This window comes from Astatotilapia calliptera, chromosome 19 (genome assembly GCF_900246225.1).
Source record: "Astatotilapia calliptera chromosome 19, fAstCal1.2, whole genome shotgun sequence".
Taxonomy (NCBI): domain Eukaryota; kingdom Metazoa; phylum Chordata; class Actinopteri; order Cichliformes; family Cichlidae; genus Astatotilapia; species Astatotilapia calliptera.
This window is the reverse complement of record NC_039320.1, coordinates 26,417,186-26,443,731: the sequence shown is the minus strand read 5'-3', so window position 1 is coordinate 26,443,731 and position 26,546 is coordinate 26,417,186. Positions and strand designations below refer to the sequence as shown.

The window sequence follows — 26,546 nt, the reverse complement described above, 5'->3', positions numbered from 1 at the left end:
TTGATGGGATATTTCAATCATTCATCAGACACTGCAGTTCTGCTTAATGATAAAGTAAAAAAGGATTTCCTGCTGACAGTACAGGAAAGAGCTCTTTCTTCTTCATCTTCTTTTTTTAACATCCAAAACTCAGACCACTGTTTTCTACTTGGTGAACTCAATAAAGAAAGGCATATACAGGATCTGTAAAAGCCTATGGTGCTTTTTATCCAGATTCATCTGGATTGTTTTGACATTGCTCGTCCAGTTTTATAGAGATCACCTGCAGAATTTGCTCTCTTCTTTTGGAAATACTGAACAAATTAGCATTTTCCATGTGGTGCTCAAAGGGCCGAAAAATTGAAAAATTTGACAGACACCAATTTTAAGAAATTTTAACCGGATTGCTCAAAAAATTTTCTTCAACCCTTGGAGCCATGGATCAGGCTAACTGTGCAGAAAAATGCATTATGATATGCGTGTTATGTTATTGACATATGTGCGTCAGCTTGTGACTAACAATACATTTCATCCACCCTTTTTTTTTCACCACCTTTCTGACTCAACCTTGATCTTTCACACCGTCTTTTCTCTAGTTGTTGACCAAGGGAAGCCAAACCACAGAGATGACCTTACGTCGTAACGCCCTGGGCCAGCTGGGCTTTCATGTCAACTTCGAGGGGATCGTAGCAGAGGTGGAGCCCTACGGCTATGCCTGGCAGGCTGGGCTCAGGCAGGGCAGCCGCTTAGTGGAGATATGCAAGGTGTCCGTGGCCTCGCTGTCCCACGAGCAAATGATTGATCTTCTTAGAACCTCTGTCACTGTAAAGGTGGTCATCATTCCTCCACATGAAGACTCAACGCCACGCAGGTACTGTGGATATAAGTCACAAATGGATACAAGAGAGACTGTAGTTGATGTGTTGGTTTGTGGCTTTTGAAGCTATCCTTAAAGTATTCTGACTGCGATTGCTTCATGTGCCAACAGAGGCTGCTCAGAAATCTACCACATGCCACTTGTGGACTACAAGAACCACAAAGAAGGCATGCCCTATGAGTTAAAGTTTCCCTTTCGCTCCACAAACAACAACACCAAGTGGCCACGCACCTCATCCAGCCCTCAAACGCGTGCTGCTGGCATTGGAGGAACCCTCATCAAGGCCCCGCCCACAGACTTAAGTAATCCTGCTGCTATTCCCCGCAGTGTGTCTAGCGATGGTCGACCGCTCAACCCCAAAAGGTCACATAATAACGATAATGCTGTTATGAAACTTGCAGACATGCAGAGCTAACTTCTGTCTGGTTGTAACATATGTCTTTAATCGCATCCATATGTGTCCACAGATATTCCCCAGGGAATGACAACTATGCCCTTGCCTGCTCCATTGTGATGGGACGCACACTGCACAACACAAACTCCCCTTCCAGTCTCTCCTACACAGACACCATGGCCTCCACCCACTGGAGGCAAAAGTCTATGCCTGATGGGTGAGTTCATCGCTACAAATTATGCAGACTAAATTTCATAAATATATATTTTCTTAAAACTTGATGTGTGCTACACAGCAACATAGATAACATTTTTTATGTCTCTTCAGGTTTAATAACAACTGCCAGTCCCCCGTTTCATCTGTGCGCCATGTGGCAGGTGAGGGCGCCAATGGGATCAAAGTATCGTCGAGCTCAGGTGTTGGATGGTCACGACCTGGGGAGGGTGATCCCGCTAGCAGATCAGGGGACAAACCCAGCTCAGGTAGGCAGAACTCCTACCTCAGTGTTGGTAAATCAAAAAACATGTTTTGCATTATGGGCTCTAAATTTTCCGTACGTCTTAGACACCGTGGTTTCCAAGGTGGTGATTCCTCGACTTCAGCCGTCAGAGCAGAGCAGCCACGTGTCTCCTAACAAGAGCACCAAGGTGAGTGATAGCCAACACCACCACATGTAATTTCCTTCCTGAATTGATAAAGGAGGCCCTGTGCTAACAAGAGGTCTGCTGTTTAATCACAGTTAGCATCGTATGACTGTGAGCTAAAGTTTGTGTGCCATGAACCAATCTACGCTAAGCACACTAATTAAAATGTTTCCAACATTGGGGTAAATATGATCGCAGCATGAGGAGTTATGGGAGGTGACAAAAAACAAACAGTCTTTGGGGGAACGCTGCAGCAAAATGTCCTGTTTTTCTATCTAGAAACTGATCGCAGATTTCTCATCTGGTAACAGGCAGATGCTCCCTATTCATCCAGCCAGTCAAGCAGCAACACACTGTCAAGCAACGCCTCCAGCTCCACCCACAGCGACGAGAAGTGGTACGAAGTTGGCTCCCGTTCCGGAGTGCGGAGTGAACTGGATCTCAGTGGCTATCTTCAGGGTACCTCCAGCGACAGCGGCATTGACGCAACCTCCTTCACTGCCACGCAGAGCAGCACGGCTTCCTCCACTGGTGCCTTCATGGCAAAAGACAAAATCCCTTGGCAGGATGAGCCACCAGACGGCCAGATGGCCGCTGACACTTCACCTCCAACTCCAGACTGTCTTGTCATCTCTCAAGGCACCGAGATCCCAGGGAAGAGCCCCTTATCCTTGCCACTTGGTCCCGATAGCGGCTCCTATAGCCCAAGTGATGGCGCCGCCCACTCCAGGTGTGCTGCTGTTCTGTTAGAATTTAGCTACATAGGCAGTCTAGGAATCTGATCCTTTGCATCAGTGTTTCATTAAACAGACAGTGATTCATTGTAGTCCAGATATATCCTGCACTGTCCCGGCTGAAAAGAAGTCCAAAGCTCTGCGGTTTGGCACTAACAAAGGGGGAGCGGAAGAATGAAATATCTGTGTCTGTGGTTTTGCATTTGCATGTATCTCCGTCTCTGGGTATCCATGATAGAAAGGAAGTGCTTGAAGTTGCTAGAAATGCAGACTGTGAGCTCAGCACTGTTCCCCCCTCCTCTAAATCCCACTTCCTTTGAATCAACTAAAGCTTTCCTGCCTCTCTTCTTCACTCAGCCAGAAATAACTCGGCTCCACCAGACCTGTACATTGGCAGCTTTGTTTTATAGTTCGTGCACAGACACAAAACTCGATGTTGGAAAATTCAAGCATTAATGTCAAACTCTGTAGGAATGCTATTTTAAAGAGCTGAAAATGAAGTGCAAGGACACGGTGTTCTTATTTAATATTTATGAATTCATCGGTTTATCCAGTCTGCAGAGATATCTGGATACATATATTGAAGGAACACCTTTACTAATGGGTTTTAAGGATGCCTGGCTCTTTGTTGTTTGTTCAGCTTTATTAAAGGTAACTAAGGTAATTTGATAGTTAAACATTAAGAAAAATAAAATACATCAGTGCAATGAAAATGCATCACTAATGCATTTTCTTTTCAATCAGTCTGCTCTCTGTGTTTGATACTGATGAAATTGTAAGGCTGCGTCACACTTTTCTGCCCTTGCTTTTTGTTTTGTCCCCAGCTCAGCCTCTTCTGGTCCATCAGGCTGCAGGCCCATGTCCCCCCAGGATGAGGCTGCTCCTGTGCCCACATCACCCACATCCTCAAACTCCCAGTCCCCAGGTTCCAAGAGCTTCTACCCTCGTCAAGGAGCCACCTCAAAGTATCTCATTGGCTGGAGGAAGCCTGGGGGAACTGTTAACTCGGTGGATTTTGGCAGCACTCGCAAGTAAGATGGAAATAATTATTTTACTAAACATCTGTTCAAAATTGTTTCTAAAGCACCATTGCATGCAGATAAAATATTATAACTTAGTGCAGAGTGGATCCTGCTGTCAATCATGTCGACATATTTTATCTTTGTCTCACTGAGTGGTCAGCTAATTTTAAAGGTGTTGTTTAAAAAGTTGGTCAGCAGCGCCACCGTGTGGTGAGTTTTTATTTTTTCCCACATCAATTCAACTCTATTCAGTTTTATTTATAGTTTTCTGAAGGTGCTTTGTATTGTACCCTGTAATATTGTAGATCAATATTCTTTGGTTTGTAGGAAGACAAAAAAAAATTGCACTCTTATTCTCACATATTGAATTTGGTCAGAAAGCCGATTGCTATCTTTTGTGTTGGTGGTAAATGTTTTCACACAAACCGGTTTTTCCTGGCGCAATAAATCAGTAATTTATTCGACTACAGATCGCCAACAGCTTGGTTTGGGAACAGTTACAGCTGCCATTGCCATTCTGAGCATTTGAACTGGTTGCTGCTAATCACAGACATGCTTTGTCGTTTCTAGAGATTTCTGCCTGAATTCGTTTTTGTTTTTTGTTTTTTTTATGTTAATCTTCAGACGGCACCAGAGTGATGGTTTGCTGGGTGGTCAACCCCAGCTCAGGGCCAATCTCCGGGGCTCCCAGTCTCCCCAGCGGCACACTGCGAAGTCCAGCCTGGAGGAAGACTTAAAGAAGCTCATCACACTTGACAGCCCTCCACCCACTACAAATGAAGAGAAGGTACAGGGAGATGTTTTCGATAAGCTATTATATTACTTAGCAATTTGACGATCTGTCGGTATTAGCATTTATAGTGGTCAATACTGAAGAAACACCCTTTAACTGTGCTATCATACTTTGTCCACCAGATGGCACTCCGCAACTGTTAGGAACACCACAAACAAAACAACATGCTGATCCAAGCAAAGTCGGGCAGCTCTTAAACGAGTAAATAAATAACTACACATAAGAAATGTTAAAGAAATATGTTTACATTTCCTGTGTCAAAGAAAAAAAAATCAGGTGATATAAGAGAATATCAGCGTTTTGAATCAACCAAATATTGGTACAGTATCGCTATCAGTCAGGCTCTACTCTTTTCCCGCTACTGTAACTGTATGATTATGGATAATGCTCCTGGTACCACTCTAATAAACCACTACATTTGCTTTGATAACAAATTAAGGCTTGTTTTCTGTCTCTGTGTATACATTATGTTCATCTTGTGCTGCTTAAAATATCAGTTTCACCTCATCATCAGTCCAAGTAAGGAAGTCTATGTTCATGGTCATGTAGTGTTTGTCATTTCACCAAGGACTGTTTTAAAACGAGGTGCCAGCAGTATTATGGTTGCATAGTAGCGAAGCTTCACAAGTCAAATGTAAGCACAATAGCATGTTAGGTAACCTGGAAGTTGTAAGCAAAATATAAAATATCTGTTAAATACTTTATGTCTGTGAAGGTTCTCACAAACACAAAAAGTACTTTAGTTTAACAACAGCTAATGTAACCTGATATTGTAACTCTTCAGGGGCCGCACAAGACCACATGATGAAACTACCTGGGATATAACATATTGGGTTGAGGTTTTTAACCAGCTGTTTAAAGCCCTGCTAAAAAGTGTTTATTATTACTATCACGGACAATATGATATGACACAACCCCAATAGAATATTAATAAAAACCCTTCAGTGTTTTCATGCAGCTTTTCTTTTTCTCGCTTTTTACCTGAGTCTTCTCGTCTGCTTCCATCCCTTCGTGAAGCCGTTGTTTCCAGGCCCCCCACCCAGTCGACGTTCCCTTCAGAGAACCCTGTCTGATGAGAGCATTTACAGCGGGCAGAGGGAGCCGTCCTCTAGTGGACAGCGTGAAACGCCTACTGACCTTCTTTTCTCCTGTTCCACCATGCCACGTTCACCCATCGCCCGCCACGGACCGAGTCGGCGAGCATCGCACAAATCCCTCGGTAAACATCTAGTTTATGTGATTGAACTTGTAGTGGCTCCAAAGCGTAGTGGTTTACGCATCCGCATCAGGAATCGGGAAGAGTTTCCCACGTTAAAAAACCTTCTAACTCAAACATGGTTCGTTATGTGCTGCGGTGGTGACCTCTTGTTCATAATGGAGCAGATGGACTACTGTGCAATAGTCTTGAGCCAACCCTTTCTTTTTGTTCCAAGGAGCCTGACTTTGTTGTAATTTTTTAAAGATGTCTTCAGCAAACCTGGATTGAAAAAGAATGTCCTCCCCAGAGCTCAACGTTACGCAAGCAGTGTAGGATCATCCTGAGAGAGAACAGAACAGAAATGTAGCCGACATCTAAGGAAGAGCTTTTAATGTCCACCAAGAAGCCCGGAGAACTATTCCCGACGGATACTTAAAGAAATGAGAGGAAAGCTTGTCTAAAAGAGTTGTGTTGAAGAATAAAAGTGGTCATGCGAAGTATTATTGGAACTTTAAGCTTGTTAGAATTGTACAAACTCTTTTTTTGCCTTATATGTTGTATTACCATGTACGTTTGCATACCTCTTCGCATCCATTTCCAGTTTTCCCAACAAAATCTAAAGATATGAGGGTGGCTAAAGATTTTTACACAATACTGTATATACAGTATGCGTAAATCTGCAGATAATGGAATAAAAGCTTAAACACACTAAGCACACTGCTACGGAAAAAGTCTTTTGGCCATGCCGTGCTAAAAGCATTGACTATAAAGTTTCCCATCTTCAGCCCCCTAAAAACAGATACAAATCTCATTCATTGTGTTTGACTGTGTTCTTTTCCTTCCCAGGAGACCTGTCAGCCCCAGACAGTTCAGAGCTGGACCAAGAGGGGAAGAAACAACAGCTGCAAGAGCCTGTCCTCATGCCCCTGCCTGACACGGGGGCAGATGGCCCGCTTGACTGGGCCCACCTGGTAGATGCTGCCAAGGCCTTTGAGGGTAACCAGGCGTCATGTTTTCATTTCATCCTTAAAAACAAACCACCAACAAAAAGACATTTGAAGTGAAGGTTAAGTTAGTTTTGTAATAGAGAAATCCACCTGCTATCTTAATTTTTTATCAGAAGAGGGCACTGTTACACTGTATTTGTTCTCTGTTTAGGTCAGATAACATAACATTTGACTTTTTTTTTTAATACATCAGAGCAGAGGCTGGTTTTCCTAGCAGCCCAGGAGGAGAACTCCATGGCTGAGAGTGCAGCAGCAGCAGCAGCAGCCACCAGTCCCCAGCAGGCCGAGCCTCAGGCGGCTCCACTGAGACAGCCTTCGCCAGGGTGAGAGGCCTCAGGTCATGGCCTAGATCCAATGTTTGCTTTCATCCACTGGTTTTTCCAGAAGTGTGCCACCAAAAACACTGATTTTCCGCAAATCGCACACCACTGCATCACCGATGAATCCTGCCAGTAGTACAATAGTGTTTGTTGGGGATTGCTAAGCTACATGTACCATCACTGAGAAAGACTGGACTAAGAAACATTTACCCATCATTTAAGGTGAGATGTTGGTCCCAGCTAATGTCAAGCTTTTTCCTCTCACAGAGAGACTCCAGCTTGTTTGATGGGGAAAGTGAGCCAGCTAGAATCCATGGTGAAGGCACTACAGGAGGACCTAAAGAAGGTGATTTGTGATGCTAGATTGATCCTGTTCCTCTTCGGCACAGCCTCAAACATAGATGCAAAATCTAAGTATGAACCTGCCTTTTGTAACCATTAGGAGAAGGATGCCAAGGCATCACTACAAGCTCAAATTGAGGGCCTGCGAGAGGACAACCAGCGTCTCCTCGAGGAGTCCTACAGCGCCTCCGCCAAGCTGAAGAAGTTTACAGAGTGGGTCTTTAACACCATCGACATGAACTGATGCACGCTGCTGCTGACCTGCTCTCCACTGGGAGAATAACCACTACTCAAGCTGATTTCAAACTCTTCAGTAATGTTCGGTGCACAGCAGAATCACATAAAAAAACAAAACAGTGTCGCTCTTGTACTGTTACAAACTAGTGCCAACATGGATGTAAACATCATCCTTCCTCAGCCTCATGGATCTGTTTGAACAGTGACCACAAAAGACAAAGGAGAATCCAGGGTGATAGACAAAAAAGAGCAGCGGCGTATCTGTGTGTCAGTTTTCATCGGCATGCTCTCCCTTACTTAGGAGCTCATAAAATATAATGTTTTTGTTTCCCCCCCCCCCCTTGAATGGACTGTTGGTATTCCTGCATGTCAGAGAAAGCGAGAGCACGATTTCAAAGCTAACCCAAACCTAAAGGGATTTAAAGTCACTGTTTAGCTCCCCAGCTGTAACCTAATTTTAAGTGAACGGATTTCCAATTAAACAAAAAACTCTAACACAAATTAAAATTTCTTCAAGAGTTGCTGAATATAGTCCCTGATCTTAATTGACAGGTGTGCTGTAAATGTGCTGCCGTTAAGACATTCTCCAGTTTTCCCAGTTCACAGATAACAACACTGATCTGATTATTTTTGTATTACTAACAAAGAGAAAAAAGGTGAAGTAAATACTATAAGAGAGGATGGGAGTTGCATTTTTGATGGTTAGTGTTGGTAGGTAGGCACAGATAGACAGACAGACCCTTTGCATAGCACATACTGTAAACACTGTAAGGTCGAGTGCCTGTCTGTATCGCTTATGTAAAAGACTGTGCAAGTGTAGCGAGGGTTATTGCAAGTAAAACTTGTATAGGACTACTGGTCACATGAAAAGATATAAAAATATATATATTACAAACACAATATGGGTGCCATAAAGATAGAAATCGACAATTCAGTGTCACTTATTCAGATTATTGTAAATATGTGATGTTCACATTTATTTTTCTCATGCCTTCCCTTGATATAATAATGTAAAGAGTATTTATGTCAAAGATGATGGCCAAGAAAAGCAAAACAACCATTACTTGTATATACTGTACAGATATGTACAGTATATACAAGTAATGGTTTCCTACGTGACAAGATGTATCCTTTGACTCAAACGTTTCCAGCAGGAGCCGGGTAACTTTTGATCCAGAGTACAGTGCTAGAAAACATATTGATATTTCTAATCCTAAAAACGTTTGCCTGCTGCAGTGGATTGATTTGAGAGCGCCACTTAGTGTTGACAAGATGTAAAATACTACTACAGTGAGCTCACATCCTTTTCCTCCCATAGCACGCTAAAATGCCTCAATCTGATCCCTAAAACTTTGGATGGAGTCAGTTGGTACTGTTATATTATTGCAGATAAGATGCTGTGTAAATCCTGAAATCCCAGCTACAGTTTTCTGTACTTCTGTAAATCTGCGCGAAAGCCCACACAGAATCTGATCTGCAGATGACCGAGCTCAGTCCTCATTTAAGCCTCATACTTTAACTATTTCCTTTTGTACCCTGATGCTGTGCAACTGTATATAAGGAGAGTTTAATATTCATCAAAATCGCACCTTCGTTCTTATTTTTTACAGTTATTTTTGATGTCTTTCTGCTTTACTTGCTAGTGCAGAGTGGAACCACAAGCCCGACTCAGACAAAATGAGTCGTAGGCCCGTACGGTAGCAGATTGCCCCTATGCCTTCATTCTTAACATGTGTGTCAGCATGTGATTCTGTTTCCATTGAGCTGTGATGTGTAAAAACAAACACACAAAAAAAGTTTATATCTATTAAAGATATTTTGTTCAATTACACTTTGTCTTGCTGAGTGGTCTGTACTAATGTACTGCGATTTAGACATGCCATTCATCAACAAGAGCAAAATAGGAAACTAGCACAACTGCTGGGGGTTATATGAGGTGGCTTTGAGTAAATGGATACCTGTTGGCGGCCTTGTGGCTGCCCGCTGTTGCATTGTGATTAACAGAGAGGTGCTGTTTTTCCACTCAAGCTTGATTACACAAGGCGGTTGTCCAGACACATTCAGGGCTGCGTGGGACAGATTGATTGATCAGGATATCCTGAGAGAAGGCAGGGCGGAGACGTGGACCGTTATGCATCCAGCAGGTGATTGGTGTGATTTAGGCCTGTTTGGATGTTTAGTCATTCAAATAGCAGTTATTCTGTATCAAACCTGCTATTATTAAAATGACCTTCTGAGTTCATGCCATAACTGAAGATGTAATCTATTTCTGCCTGTTTTTAATCAGCGACTGCAGAAATAGAACAGATATTAATGCTTATTTTTGTATTGTAAAATTAAAATAAGGGATGGTGGTGTCTTTTTTTAATGTTTGGTAGCACTCTATTATTTTTAACCAATAAGACATCTTTACAAGTGATGTGCTGCTTTGAATGGCTTAAACCTGCCAGAGAGCTGGTAACCAAGTGCAAATACTTTGTTACTGTACTTGAGTAGAATTTTCAATTATCTATACTTGAGGTTTTTTTTTTTTCTGATAGCTTTTTACTTTTACGCCCTACATTTTAAAAAATATCTGTACTTTTACATTTTCAAAGCAGGCTTGTTACTTTTGGTTTAACCAATTTGTGGGCCTTCAAACATCAAACCAATTTAAGGCTAAACAGGAACAAATAAAAGAAAGTCTGGTTCGTGTATTAATCACCAGGGGACGTCGCATAAAGAAGAGATGAAAGATGCATAATCGCAGATCAGTGTTGTGATGAAATTAAGGCGAAGAACAGTTTGTTAGTGCACAGTGGCTGCAGTGCTCATGGTCAGAGATACATCAAGTGTGGAAGAGACTAATGTGAATTTTAGCTGATGATGAATTCCAACTTTATAGCATCTAGAAAAAAGACAGCATAACCGGTTACTGTCAGTGAAGAGGATGTAAATCAGCCAGGACAACTCATGAAACATCTTGTTCAATCAGGTTCTACAATGTAGGCATCAGAAAATAAAGATTCTTTTTAAAATTTTCCTCATTTTTTTGTTTAGAAATTAAAGTAAAATTTGTATTCCCCTCTTCTAATATTAGAAGATTTATCATTACATTAGTATAACACAAAAAACAGCTGGTAGAAACATAATTCAAAGAGCTACTTTTGCTTGCTTACTTAGATTTCAGACCCTGTACTTTTTAACTTTTACTTGAGTAAAGAAATTGAATCAGTACTTTAACTTTTGCTGGACTGTTTTTAGACAGTTGTATCTGTACGTCTGATGAAGTATAGGATTTCTGTACTTTTGCCACGACTATTGTTAGTGCCATCAAGTGTTGTTTACTAATATGACAAGTGAGAGAGCAGTCTGCTCGGAGACATATGAAGCGCTTTACCCTGGTTAATGGCAAAGCTAAGGTAGGGGTAGCAAAAACATAGTCACTGCTGAGATTGCAGGTTTCTGGCTACTGAGCCACTGCTAAGTAATCATCACTAAAGTAGTTTCTCTTAGAAGTCCCTTTGTTTTGTGAATCCAGTTAAAACAAATGTGAAAGATAATCTAGTCTTATGTGCCTTTAGCAGTGACATTTAGATGAGCTAAATATGATTCTTGTAGTGTTTGAACATCTCAACTGTCTCAACTGTTAATGTTTATATTGTTGGCACTATTGGGACATACACTCAACAAAAATATAAACGCAACACCTTTGTTACTGCTCCCATTCCCCATGGGATGGACGTAGAGACCTAAAATTCATTCCAGATACACAGTATAACCATCCCTCCCAAACAGTGGTCACAAATCAGTCCAAATGTGTGGTAGTGGGCACATCTGCTATATTGAGATAATCCATCCCACCTCACAGGTGTGCCACATCAGGATGCTGATCTGACATCATGAGTAGTGCACAGGTGTACCTCAGACTGCCCACAACAAAAGGCCACCCTGGAATGTGCAGTTTTTTGCGCTATTGGGGGTCTGGGGACCCAGAACCGGTCAGTATCTGGTGTGACCACCATTTGCCTCATGCAGTGCAACACATCGTCGCATGGAGTCCATCAGATTGTCAATTGTGGCCTGTGGAATGTTGGTCCACTCCACTTCAATGGCTGTGCGAGGTTGTTGGATATTCGTGGGAACTGGTACACGCTGTCGTATACGCCGGTCCAGCACATCCCGAACATGCTCAATGGGTGACATGTCCGGTGAGTATGCTGGCCATGCAAGAACTGGGACATTCTCAGCTGCCATCTGCCCTGAACAATGTGAACCATGATTCATCCGTGAAGCGCACACCTCTCCAACGTGTCAGACACCATCGAATGTGAGCATTTGCCCACACAAGTCTGTTACGGCGACGAGCTGGAGTCAGGTCAAGACCCCGATGAGGACGACGGGCATGCAGTTGAGCGTCCCTGAGATGGTTTCTGACAGTTTGTGCAGAAATTGTTTGGTTGTGCAAACCAATTGTTCCAGCAGCTGTCTGGGTGGCTGGTCTCAGACGATCTTGGAGGTGAACCTGCTGGATGTGGAGGTCCTGGGCTGGTGTGGTTACACGAGGTCTGCGGTGGTGAGGCCGGTTGGATGTGCTGCCATATTCTCTGAAACGCCTGTGGAGACGGCTTATGGTTGAGAAATGAACATTCAATGCACGGGCGACAGATCTGGTTGACATTCCTGCTGTCAGCATGCCAATTGCACGCTCCCTCATTGCTTGTGGCATCTGTGGCATTTTGCTGTGAGACAAAACTGCACATTCCAGGGTGGCCTTTTGTTGTGGGCAGTCTGAGGTACACCTGTGCACTACTCATGATGTCAGATCAGCATCCTGATGTGGCACACCTGTGAGGTGGGATGGATTATCTCAATATAGCAGATGTGCCCACTACCACACATTTGGACTGATTTGTGACCACTGTTTGGGAGGGATGGTTATATTGTGTATCTGGAATGAATTTTAGGTCTCTACGTCCATCCCATGGGGAATGGGAGCAGTAACAAAGGTGTTGCGTTTATATTTTTGTTGAGTGTAAGAGTGGGGTGGACTCTGCTTCTGATTTGATTATTGCAAAAGTCATGAAATGTAATATATTGTAGCTGTCTACCCGGCAATGACAGCTCTGCTGCTAGCATGGCGGCGGAGAGGGAATTTGTATTTGAAAGACTATCAGTGTAAGATGATGACAATGTGTTACACAGACTGCTGAAGCCGCATTTGCTTAGGACTGATCTTCCTGGGCTATTTTGGATCAGATGTTAACAAATTGTCATGTTTAAAAGAATTCATAGCTAATCGCTAACACACACACACACACACACACACACACACACACACACACACACACACACACACATTGTATATATCCAGCAGTCAAATTCATCTTTTTGTTTTGTGATTGGAGGCCGTGTTGTTGAGTGTACAGATTAGGCCTCTGTAACCATAACTAAACCTAAAACGAACAAGAACATTTACATAATTGATAATTATGTATTATTAACATTATACCCTATAAATCTTTCACTTTTTCTTAATGTCACTGTTATCTTAAAACTGCATCCAGACATGCAAGGCTAGTAGTGCATATGCAGTACTGTGCAAAAGTCTTGAGCCGCCCTTCGTTTCTTTATATTTTACCTCCAAGCAGATTTTCTTGTAACTTAAAACTTAAAGCGGTCTTGAGCAACAGTTCTCTAGGCTTTCTGAAGTCTTTCAAATGTTGTCTTTGGACATTGGCTGCCCTTTCCCTCATGTTCTAGTTCAGTCCTTGTAGCTGATCATCTAGAAAGCATCTTTAATATCAACTTCATTTTCAGCATGACAATAATCTCAGTGGTCATGCAGTAAGATGATATCTGAACAGAAAAACACCCAAAAAGTCCTTCAAGAACCCCGGAGAACTACTCCTAAAGACTACTTAAATAAACTGAACAAAGCTTGTGGAAGAGAGTTCAGGATTTGTAGAATAAAGGTGGTTATACTAATTATTGAGAGGTTTTTTTGCACAGTACTGTAGACTAGCATGACACTCCCATGGTACCAATAGTAATGCAAATAATATTTTCAGACAGCCTTAAAAAACAGCAAACCAATCCACAATAATTTCTTTAAATAATGAATCTATTCTGTGTATCTCCACATATTTAGATGTAAAATCTGGCAAAAAGCCTAAAAACATTCCTCTTAAGTCTCTCTAAAAGCAAGCGAGATCTTTGCTGTGTTGTGTGTGGCTAGCACTGTTGGTCTCTGGCAGTAGTGTGGATCTGAGCAGGCTGTTCAATAATTTAGCATTAATGCAGATTATGGCAGGACTGGCCCCCTCAAAGCAGATTAGAGTCCCTGCCTGTCTGCCGGCTGCCTGTCTGTCACCTTGTTAAAGATGGTACATGGATCATATGCAGTTTGTATTCTGCGGGTGAGGTGTGTTATGTATCACTGCAGATGTACGAAAAGGGTAAATGTGTAGTTATCATAGTAGTTTTGTAGTTTTGGGAGGATGTAACACTCCTGCTCTTTCCCTGTCTATAAGTAGTGGGAAAATGTGCAGGGTAAGGGTGAGTATCTGTGACCTCAGTTTCCCTTGGTTACAACATTTACAGAGAACAGTAGCAGCTTCGGGCTGTTCAAATTTTAATCTGCTCTTTGCCTGAAGAAACACACACCGAACAAATTGTACTTCTAATAATGAGAAGTGCGGCTTTTTATCTCTCAGGCTTGATTAAACCTGCGTGTTGTGAAGAACATTTTGAAGCTTCCTCAAATATTTTCAAAAAGCAACGAGGAGAGGTCCGTGCCAAACAGCACGCTGTGGAAAAAACAGAAGGAAAAGTGCAGTGAAGAGGAGCAGGCTACACAATTCCTTGATAGCTGGTGAACCGGCTTTGTCAAACCCAGGCATCTGTGTGTGTGTGTGTGTGTGTGTGTGTGTGTGTGTGTGTGTGTGTGTGTGTGTGTGCACACTCTGCACGCGTGCACTCACAAATTGGCCATGCCATGTATTTCTGGGCTGTGTTTCTCGGGGGCTTTTGGGATCTAATTTATGGCGGACGGGGGGAAAAAGAAAAAGGTTCATTCGTTTGGGTTTGCCATTTAAGCTTGAATGAGTGTACATGAAGAGAGGACGGGAGGAGAACATGCATTTAGAATGGGTTGAATGGGTGGAGGAAGAAACATGAGAGGATGTTCGGCGTACTCGAGGACATGGAAAGTGGACTTTGTCCGTGATAAAAGAAACACACCCCCACCCCACTAAGAAATACAAGAAAAAGTCTAATTTTGGGACCCGGGCGGCTTCTCATACATGAGCTTTGAATGCATAATGAAAGCATTTTCTCTGAGGTTGCTTGCTCAAAGAGTCTGGGATATGTATTTATAGCCAGCGTGTGTGTGTGTGTGTGTGTGTAAGTGTGTGCTCACTAACTTGTTTTTATATTAGCATTTCAATATCCGCTTAATGAAATGTTTCTTATTTTCAGCATCAGTGGGCGCTGCTGCTGCTGCAGTGTGCATCTCTCTGTCCTCCTTTTCTCTGTGCTGTGCATCCACTTCTCTCTCTCTCTCTCATGCACGCACACCCTCTCTCGCTCTCTCTTCCTGCCCGTCTTTCTCCTCCCTCTGTTTTCCTCTTTATATTCTCTTTAATTCCTTCATCCCTCCCCCCTTTTTTTCAACTTGATCTCCCTCCCTCCCTCCCTCCCTCCCTAACACACTCTCTCTTTTGCTCTCGCTCTGAGTCGTGCACATGCAGACAGAGGGAGAGGGGGGATGAACGAGGTGCACACATGAGGATCTCCTGAACTGCCGGGGCAAGGCAGGGCTGGTGAAGAGAGAAGAAGAAGAAGAGGAGGAGGAGAACTAGAGGAATACTGCAGTGGCCAACCAGCTTCTTTTCCCTTCTGTATTTCTTTCTCTCTCTCTCTTTTCTCGCTGCTCCACTGCTTCCATCCCCTTCTCTCTCCCTGTGCCAATTATACCATGAACCTGCCTGCTGCTTGTTGCTAAGGGGAAGCCAGCCAGGGGGAGCCGAGTGGACCGGGCGATATTTTGTTGTTAAGGTAATAAAACGCTTCAGTATCAGCAACTGTCAGGTGTCACAGATGTTGCACTGCAGACGTTCGCCTGCCTCAAGTGAACAGGGCTTTGGGACTCGCTGTTTTTATGGCTCTGGCTGTAACTGGAGCACGGCTTGTTGCGTGTCTCTTTCTGCAAGCTCTCTGCCAGTTTTATTCCAGTTTGTTTCAGTTGACCGGGCATCTGTGGACTCACAGGGGGTCTGCCTCTGTGAATATGTGTGTGTGTGTGTGTGTGTGTGTGTGTGTGTGTGTGTGCAATGTCCTTTTGTGTTTCCTCATGAATTGGATTTTGCTGCGTGCTTAGATTTGTGGATATGCATGGGTAGAAACACACGCACACACACATACACACATGTGGTGTACATGAGGGCATATGTGGCCCACTTGGGTTTCTTTCAGCAGCTCTCAGTATGCCTGTTTCATCTGTTTCTCTTGGACAGGCGTCTGTGGGTTTGCATGTTTGAGCAGCTTCATTAGAAGGAAGTTGCTCTCCAGAATTACAGCTTTGAACTACTGGTACACTATTGTTTTCTTCGAACAGGTGCTATGCAATCCATACCTCCTCTGTCTGTATACGACCCTTGAGGCAGGCGCAAAGATTAGCTGTCTAATGTGCTCAGACTCTAAAAAGAGCACAGACGTGTTAGCCAATGAGGAGTGCTGCACTCTGCACTTCTGGTGGCAATAACAAACAGTGAGGAAAGAGCGGATGATTACTTATTCACTCATGCGCATCACCATGCTCTACGGTGTAATAAATGAAAGCTACAGTGACGAAGCCACCTTGCACGGCTGCTGCTGTTCGAACCGGTAACACCGATGATTCCCCCCCCCCCCCCCCCCCCCTGTCTCCGTCACGGCTATTGTCTTCAAAAGTTGAAGTAAGTTGTAACATTGCGAGTTGCAATTATATAATACAGCCACTCCAAATCCCCCATGCCAGCTGCAGGTTTAATGTATGAAGGTTTCATTTGAGCACGCTCACGTGTCCCTGTCATAAAATGCCATCTGTATCCACTATTCTTTGCCCCTCGGTAGCTTATCACAGCTCTGTTTAAACACGAATAACTGTCAACAACAATGAATTGCAGCTTTCTTCTCTCACACCAAAAATTAAGGATGTGTTAAACTATGTGATCTACTTCCTCACCAGTCTCATCTCCCAATTAAAGGACCAGCAAATGGTTAAAAAGACATTTTACATTTTACAGGTACCTCGAATGCAAAAGGAGCTGAGAGGGCTTGTGAAGCACCAGTCACCAGGTTATGAAAATCCTTACTTAAGCAGAATTAATTCCGTGTGTGTGTGTGTGTGTGTGTGTGTGTGTGTGTGTGTGTGTGTGTGTGTGTGTGTGTGTGTGTGTCTGCTTAGAGAAAGTAAATAAATCCCTTAACAGCGGCTCTCAAAGCATGAAGCCTGGGGGAGGTTAATGTTGGGAGTGCAGGCAGATCAGAGGTAACCATTGTATGATTGCAGCTAATGGAGTCAACATTTACTTATGCTTAGCATAAAAACAACAACAAACACAGTGGCCAGCACTAACCACGCTCAAAGCCACTATCGGTATCACCTCGGTGAAGGTTCATTCATTATGAACATCAGCTTTTTGTTAAGATGAGTCATCAACGTCGCAGCCGCACTCAGTGTGTGCTGAGGACACCGACATCTGTGCTTTATACATAATTAGTGCCTTCCTGATTCCTCCTTGCTGACACACTTTACTGCAGTGGCAGTTTTATATAAGATGAACTCAGATGAGGTTATCTAATAGTGTTAATTGCAAATATCTTGTGCATCTACCTGTCTGCATACGTCAGTGTTTTGTTATGCTATTGAGCCCACTACTCTTCCACATCAGCGCTTCTTCATTGGGCTACTTTGAGTATTTCCTTTGAGGTAATTATTAACTATTCCAGTTGTCCTTCCATTATTTCCAGCTATTTATTTCAACCTTTATCCACAAACTGTTGAGCATTCCCAGCTCAACTGTTACCACATCCTTAGCACTGACTTTATTTATGTAGTTACAGTCTTTATTTTTCAAATTAAACAGAGCTACACGGCAACCTCTCGCACAGCCCCTGGCAACTGCAGAAACACCCGCTGAGGTTAAGGTATTGTGTGTTCACGATCTGGCTTTGTGGCTTATTTATTATTCATCCTACATCGGCCTACCTGGGCCCTTTTATCTGCCTCTGCTATGACAGGCGTCCTCTTTTCTTTCTTTTTTTTGCTTTTGAGACAGCAGCATGCGTTTTGACAGCTGAATGTCACTCCGATAAAGGCTGGAGAACTTTTGGTTCTCGGGGGAAATGCAGTTATCGTCTGATGTTTGTCGTTTTTCATTTTGTTTTCTTCGACCCTTCAGCGGATGCCGGATGCTGTCTTCTAATGGTGCGTTTGCTTTTCTTGACAGGATTTAGAGAAAATGGCAGAAGGGTCCAAAGACCAGGGAGGAACGGGCACCGCTGATCCCGAGGAGGACTCCCCCAATATGATCGTCTACAGAAAGGCAAGTCTGCGTGTGCTGTGCTTTCTGTGAGATGGGAAAAAGACTTTGCTGAGAGGCAGTGACCCGTATACGGGCTCCTGACAGCTCACTGGTCTGTATGAATGTGTATCTACCTCACACACACTGGTTTCACTGTCAGGTGTCAGGAAGCCTCTTTCCACTGTCTTACAACAAGCTCCTGTCTCTTCGGGACCCACTTCCTACTACTGTATCCCAACACTGGCAAACCCGAGCCCAGCAAAGTTTTAATAAGTTTTCAATCCCTTCGGTGGATGGTTTTGGCAGCAAGAGGGCCTTCGGTGACATGTGTAATTACCACATCCCCATAGTGCCTTCACTTCCACTAGCTGCTGTTTGATTGGAAAGGTTCAGCAGTATTGGAGGTTAATGGTGTCGAGTTTTTCGGCTGGGGAGAAGCGGCTGATTCTCCAGGGCTGGTTCTTTCTCCTCAACCCACGAATTACTTCTTTATTCCTTTGCGAGCACTATGACAGCCCACTCAACAAAAAAGAAAAAAAAAAGAATTATACAGCTTCTTTTGATCATTTGATCAGACTTTAACTACAGGATCGGTCTTGGTTATGGTAAAATATGAGCTACGAGCCTGCCTCTGTAAGCTGCCCCCAGTCTCGTGTTTCATCCTGCTTTTAATCACCGTCCCTTCATATGTCCAGGCAAACAGATTAGGGAAGAAATCCAGAAGAGCAGGTGCGAAATAGATGTTGACAGTAGCGGCATCGCTTGATAAAAATGTTTTCCTTTTAGGCATGTTGTTAACTATGTGCCACTGTGGAGCTTTAAGGCCTGGTGACAGCCTGAGGAAATCTTTGTAATAAACACTCGAGTGTGCCACTCACCTGGAAAAAAGTGTCAGGCTGAATCTTGATGAATCACTTCTCATAATGATGCCGTTGGCATTTTGTGCTATGATGGTGTCACATGCATTTGGCGAGATAAGAGTCGGTGGAAGTGCATTGCCAGCAACAACTCGGTCGTACTGTAAACACTCTGCCTGCTCGGATAGCAGCGGGGGCGTTTTACAATCTCCCATAATGATCGTCAAATCAGCGCTACCAAACCTAGATTTCATGCCATGTGTCATAACTGTGGCTCTTCTACACGGCAGCAGGTTATTTATGCAGCGTTGTTCATGTTCATCCATTCTGAGAGGCTCTCGAGTTGGTAGAGGAGAACATATAGCTGCGGTAACACCGGGTACTTCCACGGATTTCACTGTACAGCTTTGTTACGTAATGCTACACATGTCTGGAGGCGGCGTATTTAAGAGGCTTGTTGGGATGCTGCCTTAGGGAATATTCATCATTCCATGTTTTACTCACATGCAGTGACAACAGACAGATGATTCAGATGACAGGATTTTCCGCCTTTCCTGTTTTTGAAAAGGCGATTTTTGATTTGAAGCTTTTGAGAAAAAAGCCAAGCAGCCGGATAATCGAAGGTATCTTTGACAAAATCTTGGAAAGGATTAAATACTAAAAGCATTCGCTGCGGTCTAAACCTGGTGGAGTTTCTTGCATCGTTGCTTTACCTACGTGCCTGTCTAATTTAAGATGTCGAATAGGTCAAGCAGAATAGAGAGGTGCTGGGACTTTGAGGGCTCAGCGCGCATGGCCTCTGGACTCAGTGGGTGGGCAGCCTGGCTCAGTGTGAAGGTGCTGCATGCAGAGAGGCAGATGGCCACCAATATGTTGCGCCGCCTGGGAAAACACTGGCAGCCTCATCCTCAAGGCTCAAACCCACAGCTGGGAGACATCAGGATGTTTCTGCAAGGAGGACTGTGCAGACTCGATCAAAGGATAAAAATATCGCAAAGAGAAAGTGCAAAATGCATGGATGCTTTAAAACGCCTTCCCTTCTGCTGCCACATCTACTGCAAAAAGTGTTAAGTTATCGGTGTGGGCAGTTAGACAAAGGTGAAAGTGATGTATTTAGCCATTAGAGAGGCTGAGTGCTCGCAGAGAAGAAGAGGAGGTTGTCTCTGTCCGTGCGGCGTAGGTGCTGCAGTACTATCTTACTCTGTCTCTGTCCTCCTATGAAAAGAAGGGGAAGTGAAGCAAAACAATCCAATAACTGCAGAATGTCTTATTACCTCGGGAGCTCGCAGGAAAGGGGAAAAAAGACGTACACACCCTTGGAGACAGCTTGATGCACGCTACCTGTTCATTGTTGTGTTTTCCTCTGCCACGCTCATATGGTGGAGATGAACAGGACTGGCACTGAGGGGGGGGGGGGGGGGGGGGGGGGGGCACAAAAATGAAACTCCAAGCGCCACGAGAAACACTACAGTGCAGGGAAATGCAATTACTCTGAGGAGAGAGGCCACACACTGCTCGCAAACTATTAATAGCCAACATCTCTCGTCCCTGAGCGTGTCATTCGCTTCTTCTCCTCCACGCTTCGGCCCGAGACTCTTCCGAATTGTGACGCCTGCCTGGCTTTTGACACACACAGCTAATTAGACGAATTAAAGTACCCCTGTCCTGCCCAGGGAGAGTCAAGGATTTGACTGCTTCCCACCTCCCTCTTCGCTTAAGTCAGGCTATTAAATGTTAGATTGGATAATCCTTGGCAGTCTACATGTACCCAAAGGCGAGTTTTACAGCTTTTTGTGTGTGTTACAGCCCACGAGACTTATATCTAGATGGAATTAAGGGTGGCTTAGTGGGGAAATATTAGTAATGAACCATCATACCAGGAAGTTTAAAGACACTACTTGGTGTCAGTGGACTTTTGGGATGTGCGTGTAAGCTTTAACAGTCTGTTAAGAGACAGTGCAGTCTGGTTCCCAATTACAGTGGTGAAGACACTCCAAAAGTTTTCATCATTAGTGCGAGAAAAGCCTCACATAAGATAAAGTACAGAAAATCTACACTGTCAAGGACAGTGAGGGGTGGGTTAGTGAATGGATGAACTGTCTGTCAGATATTTTTGGTCACCTGAAGCGCTGCCTCATGGTGATTGTAGCCACAGTGGTCTCCTTTCTCTTCAGTGGTCTAGTACTGATCTGTGTCCGATCAGTTATTTAATCACTGCATCTACAGAGGTGGATGAACCTCAGATACTTGTCTACACTGGTGGCAGTACTTTTATTGTGCTGATGTGTTTCTTTCAGCCGGTGCGCTATAATCTCCAAAGCAGCTGTTAATTTTCCTCCATATGGTAAATGGCCTGTATTTATATAGCGCTTTACTAGTCCCTAAGGACCCCAAAGTGCTTTACATATCCAGTCATCCACCCATTCACGCACACATTCACACACTGGTGATGGCAGCTACATTGTAGCCACAGCCACCCTGGGGCGCACTGACAGAGGTGAGGCTGCCGGACACTGGCGCCCTCTGACCACCACCAGTAGGCAACAGGTGAAGTGTCTTGCCCAAGGACACAACGACCGAGACTGTCTAAGCCAGGGCTCGAACCGGCAACCTTCCGATTACAAGGCGAACTCCCAACTCTTGAGCCACGATCGCCCCAAATAGATCACTGGGTGCTTTGTTTTTAATTTTGAACATCTGAGGTCATAAGTTGTTTATATGTACTACTTGTGTTTATTATCAAATACCAGAAATGTTTTCAAAAATATTAGCATGCTATAATACGAAACTACAGTGAAAGTGCCACTTAGCCCGGCCTCGCAGAGCTGCAAGCATTGCCGTAGACTGTCGACTTTCTTTTAGTTTCCACTGTCCCTATTTCTTTATTTCAGCCTTTCTTTTGCTTCTTGATGATTAATAATTAAAGTCCATTTCAAGCATTCCATCTTGGAAAAAAAATCGGGTCCTCTGAGACATCATATCCCCTCTCTCACCGTTCATTTATTCATACCGAGCACATTTTTTTGTGATGGCTCTGTATTTTTGTTCCTGTGTGTGCTTCTAAACGTGAGGAGAGTCGGACCGCTGGGGGAAAAGAAGAGAGGCTGGAAAACGATATATGTATAAGCATGAAGTAGAGCTGGGCGATATATTGAGGTTTTTTAAAAAAAAAAATATCGATATATTTTTATACGAGATATAAGATGTGACAATATCCTTTATATCGATATAGTCTATGTTACGTTATAATTATAGTTGTGGAGCCGCAGGTTTGCCTCTCTTTCGTCTCTACGCAACGTTACTCTGCCTCGCCCCTCCTTCACTGAACACAGCTCCCCCTCCTCCCCCATCGCTTCACCTGCAGGAAGCGACATGATGGACACGGCAAATCTCCGTTAACGAGTTATTGCGCATCGCCCCGTGCGTGGGGCTGGACGCCGTCAACGTGTTAACGAGCTAACCACGCTAACGCCATGCAGCCCAGAGGGGCTGCACGGCCTAAAATCCTTGCATTCTCTCAATAGTTGACAGCGCGCCTTATGTATGAATTCTGGTTGTGCTTGATGGCCGCGAACCGATCTTAGGTGGTACACGGCGCTCAGCAATCTGTCAATAAATGTTTGAGTACGACTTTGCTAAGCTACGGAGCTGCACCGCTTGATGGATTGTCGGAGCATTACGCCTACCGAGGAGCTTCGCGGAGTGATACGTACTGTGCTTCAACGTAATATTACCGTATTGTGTGTTTATAAGGACCATAAATGGCACCTGTAAGAGACGTGGTTACGAAGCGGATTTCAAACTCCAGGCTGTCAGTCACGCAGTACAAGTTGGGAACAGAGCAGCTGTGAAATCTGTCTTTGTTATTGTGCTCAGCGTCTGTTAGTTTACATTCTGACTGCACAATTGTGAGCTCTTTGTTATGCACAAAAACAACATTGTTTTCTTTTATTTATGGAGCATTATTATTTAATAAATGCTCCTAATTTATTTTTGAGTAGTTTTTTTCATGTACATCTATGCTGTATGTTAATAAAAGTGCCTGTGTGACATCTGGGACACAGCTTTGACTATGAACTCTCTTTTTGTTCTTACTGTATGGCTTTAAAAAATATATATATCGAGATATATATCGTATATCGCCATCCAGTTAAAAAAATATCGAGATATGAATTTTGGGTCCCAGCCCTAGCATGAAGGGTTAGAAACTTGCGTATCTGGATCGTTTGGACACATCTTCACATTTGCTTGCACGTGTGCAGCATTACGATACGTCATGATGGGAGCAGTGACAGAGTAATGTCCGGTTTAAGACCTTTTAGAAACAGGACAGGGGGTCTGCTCCACTCCTACATCATCAGTGTAAAATTACACTAATCACACGACTGGTTGGACATTAACTTTCCCTCAACTGGCAGAAGATGAAATTACTGTAAATGGCAACTTCCTGAACTACTGATTCCCGAGCTCTAGCAGGAATTACTGCAGCTTGGATCTGAAGGGGCACGAGGACACTCTAGTTGCACTGGTCAGAAGGTAGCTGCCCGTGCGTCACACTCTCTTGGCACTCTTAAGTGCCCCTGGGGGCCCGTGAACGGTATATCTCTCCTCTTTTAAAGCTAACCTCCATCCGAAGTGTCTAGAGCCACTATTTACTGTTCCAGTATGCACTCAAGATAGAAAGGCCCAGCCAAACACTCTGGATATCAACTACCATTTTTAACACTGTCTCCCCTTGCAGCATGGGAGTCTTTATCTGAGGCGCTGGCATGGGCTGAACTGTCAGGGTCACGCTGAAGCCCGTGTGCCTGTATGCTAAGTGTCAGTGTGGGTTGCTTTCCTATTTGGGTCAATAACATAAAACAACAGTAACAGCACAAAGCTTTGTCTCTTATGTAACCAGCTCCGGTGTGTTTAATACGTAAGCCAGTCTCTTCTTTCCAGTAAAGCAGATGGAGCAACACATGAAAATCCACCGAAATCAAATCATAACTGGATAATAATTTGGCGTTTTTGGCAGTCTGCCCCTCGTGTTGACAGGATTATTCACCTCTTCCATAGAAAAATCGCTGTGACTAAAATAAAAGGCTTTTCTCCAGTGAGGATAGTCCTCCCTGCGCCAGTGCCTCTCCTGCTCTGCCCGTCTGTTTGAACATCGCTAACAAGGTGCTCTTAAAGAAGCGCATTTAATAAATGCGGCCGGCGTTGAGGTTTTTTTTTTATTGGGCTCGCAGCATAAAGCTGTGTATACAGAGTGACGTTAATAGTGAGTTTGATGGGGTGGATCGGCTGGCGCTACTCACAGCTCTCTAGCAGAGCGGATGACATGGAAATACTGGAAATATGAATAAAATTACAGCAATTGACTCAGAGAGGATTTCCACAATAGATAAAATTCCCATTAAGTGGGGGTTGATGGTTATTGGCATCAGTGAGGACACTGTTGTCCAGTTAAACCGCTTTTAATGACACTGATATATAAACTTAGCATAAAAAATAAGGAAATTTGCTTCCTTTATGGCGATAAAGCTTATATTATATAATTGGAAAGTCTGTCTATGTCCCCTTAAATAGTGCCCCATTTGTAAGAAATAATCGACCAAGCACAAATTTCCTTACGTTTTCTGCTAACTTTAGAATCAACTGATGTATAATCACAGCTGTAAATCCTAGTGGGTTACTGAAACCAGCTGTGACATTTGTAAGCTGCGTGAAAAGTTGCTGGTTCTCCACTTGATAATCAAGCTGTAGCCCCACGGTAGCGCTGACACGCTTAATTAGGAAAATGTAAAGAGAGAGCAGGCTATTACTGCACAACATGGTTTTGTCACATTTTTCAAAACAAATGCATTCATTGCGGCAAAAATAATAATTTCTGACACATCTGTATTAATATTATCTTAAGTGTGCAAAGCGCTTGTCAGGAGGACAAGCGATTAAAAGGGATGTCGCAGATGAGAGACACATTAAACACAGACTCAAAGACGATTACTTCTAAAGTCATGGTAAGAGCCCTCTATTTAGGGATGTCCTCCTGAGAAACATCACACCTCATGAGGGTGGGCTGAGAAGCAGCCACGGGGATCTGTAGCCGGATTCTTGCTGACACAAAAGTAAAAAGTCAGCTGTGGATTGATGTGGTCAGACTGAGCCATGCTCGATTTGAGATGATGTTGCCAAGAGGTGAAGCGGAGACAACAAAAGAAGCAGAGAGACATGAAGGATCCTGACAGGTGACATCTGCCCTGTGAATTTGTTTTTTCTTACTTCCTTTTGAAAGATCAAAATGCATTTGTAGCAGTAACTTATTGAATTTTGCTTTTATGTGCTCTTATTTTTACAACTGCTGTCATTAAGCCAGTGATAGATTCACTTTGTTAATTTGTTGAGCAAAGGTCATTCAAATGTCTCACCAAACAAACAACTCACAGGCTATTTTATTAGGTACATGTTGCTGGTGCTTAATTCTTCATGACTGAGATTCAACAAGGTGCTGGAAACACTCCTCAGAGATACACAGCTGCAGCAGGTTTGCTGCTCTCATGATGTGAATCTCCTGCTCCAGACTCAGGTTGGCATTTAAATAATAGCCAATGCGTGTCGAGAAATTATCCTCTACATTATTACACCAGCACCAGCAGCCTAAATGTTGTTTATCCCAAATTCTGACCCTGCCATCGGACTGTCAGAGCAGAAATGGAGACTCATCAGACGAGGCAACATTTTTCCAGTCTCCTGTGTTACTTGTAGCCCCAGTTTCCTGTTCTTAGCTGACAGGAGTGGCAAGTGTAACAGGTCTTATGCTGTTTCTGTTTTCAGAGATGCTCTTCTGCACACTTTGGTCACAACGAGTGCTTTATTTAAGTTACTGTTGCCTTTCTATGTTGCATCTGTTTGGGAAAATCAAAGTGGATCAGCAGTTCCTGAAATACTTGTGTCATGTGATTGGTTGGACAGTTATACCTGTATTAAGAGGTCAGTGAGTACATTTGTGCATGCAGCGTACAGAATGAGAATAATTAGCCATTGGTCACATTTGACTTAAATTAGCCAGCTGATTGGCTAATAAGGATGCACAAGCAGACCGCTCATTTGTCCGAAACGATCTTTAAAGCCACATTAAAAATCAATGTCCATAGTCCACTGTGGAGATTTTCCACATTTAAAGATGGAAAAAGGATCTGAACATTTCCTATGAACGAGACCCTGCGACTGTATTCTTCTACTGCTCCATTCTTCCTTTTTTACAACGTTATCTTCTGCATGTGTCAATTTCAGCTGTAACTGTCACCTGACTTTTTCTTTAAACCCAGTGAGATCTTCTCTAGAACTGCTCCATGCTCCATCTTGTCCCATTTTCACGTCTCATCAAAGTGGAATGAGGATTTTATCACTGCAGACAGTTTTTCTTTTCCACTGATGGTGTATTTAATCCTTGTGCCGGTGGATCGGCAAGTGATGAATATGTCCTCAATATGCTGAATCAAGCTGATGAAGTACGGCTCCCTGATGGAAAAAAACGAAGCTCGCTGCATGTGCCATTTCACTGAATGCTTCATTAGACGCCTCTTTCTCTGCTCAGACTCTTAAAAGAA

The 26,546-nt window shown here is 43.5% G+C and overlaps 2 protein-coding genes across 4 annotated transcripts in view; both read left to right on the top strand.

Annotated features, from left to right (window-relative positions):
- LOC113011888 (signal-induced proliferation-associated 1-like protein 1) overlaps nucleotides 1–9,378 on the top strand; it is a 37,510-nt gene extending 28,132 nt beyond the window's left edge. For both annotated transcript variants that reach the window (XM_026151717.1, XM_026151716.1), the window contains exons 9-21: nucleotides 576–850; nucleotides 968–1,219; nucleotides 1,324–1,467; nucleotides 1,578–1,732; nucleotides 1,815–1,897; nucleotides 2,206–2,624; nucleotides 3,453–3,659; nucleotides 4,275–4,437; nucleotides 5,461–5,662; nucleotides 6,488–6,637; nucleotides 6,842–6,971; nucleotides 7,236–7,314; nucleotides 7,411–9,378. In XM_026151717.1, coding sequence (XP_026007502.1) covers nucleotides 576–850; nucleotides 968–1,219; nucleotides 1,324–1,467; nucleotides 1,578–1,732; nucleotides 1,815–1,897; nucleotides 2,206–2,624; nucleotides 3,453–3,659; nucleotides 4,275–4,437; nucleotides 5,461–5,662; nucleotides 6,488–6,637; nucleotides 6,842–6,971; nucleotides 7,236–7,314; nucleotides 7,411–7,554 — 2,403 coding nt within the window. In that variant the 3' untranslated portion in view covers nucleotides 7,555–9,378. The remainder of the gene's footprint in view (nucleotides 1–575; nucleotides 851–967; nucleotides 1,220–1,323; nucleotides 1,468–1,577; nucleotides 1,733–1,814; nucleotides 1,898–2,205; nucleotides 2,625–3,452; nucleotides 3,660–4,274; nucleotides 4,438–5,460; nucleotides 5,663–6,487; nucleotides 6,638–6,841; nucleotides 6,972–7,235; nucleotides 7,315–7,410) is intronic.
- A 5,852-nt stretch (nucleotides 9,379–15,230) lies between these two features.
- The window catches only part of LOC113011748 (regulator of G-protein signaling 6-like), a 47,034-nt gene continuing 35,718 nt past the window's right edge, over nucleotides 15,231–26,546 (top strand). For both annotated transcript variants that reach the window (XM_026151458.1, XM_026151457.1), the window contains exons 1-2: nucleotides 15,231–15,584; nucleotides 18,020–18,115. In XM_026151458.1, the coding sequence (XP_026007243.1) occupies nucleotides 18,032–18,115 (84 nt within the window). In that variant the 5' untranslated portion in view covers nucleotides 15,231–15,584; nucleotides 18,020–18,031. The remainder of the gene's footprint in view (nucleotides 15,585–18,019; nucleotides 18,116–26,546) is intronic.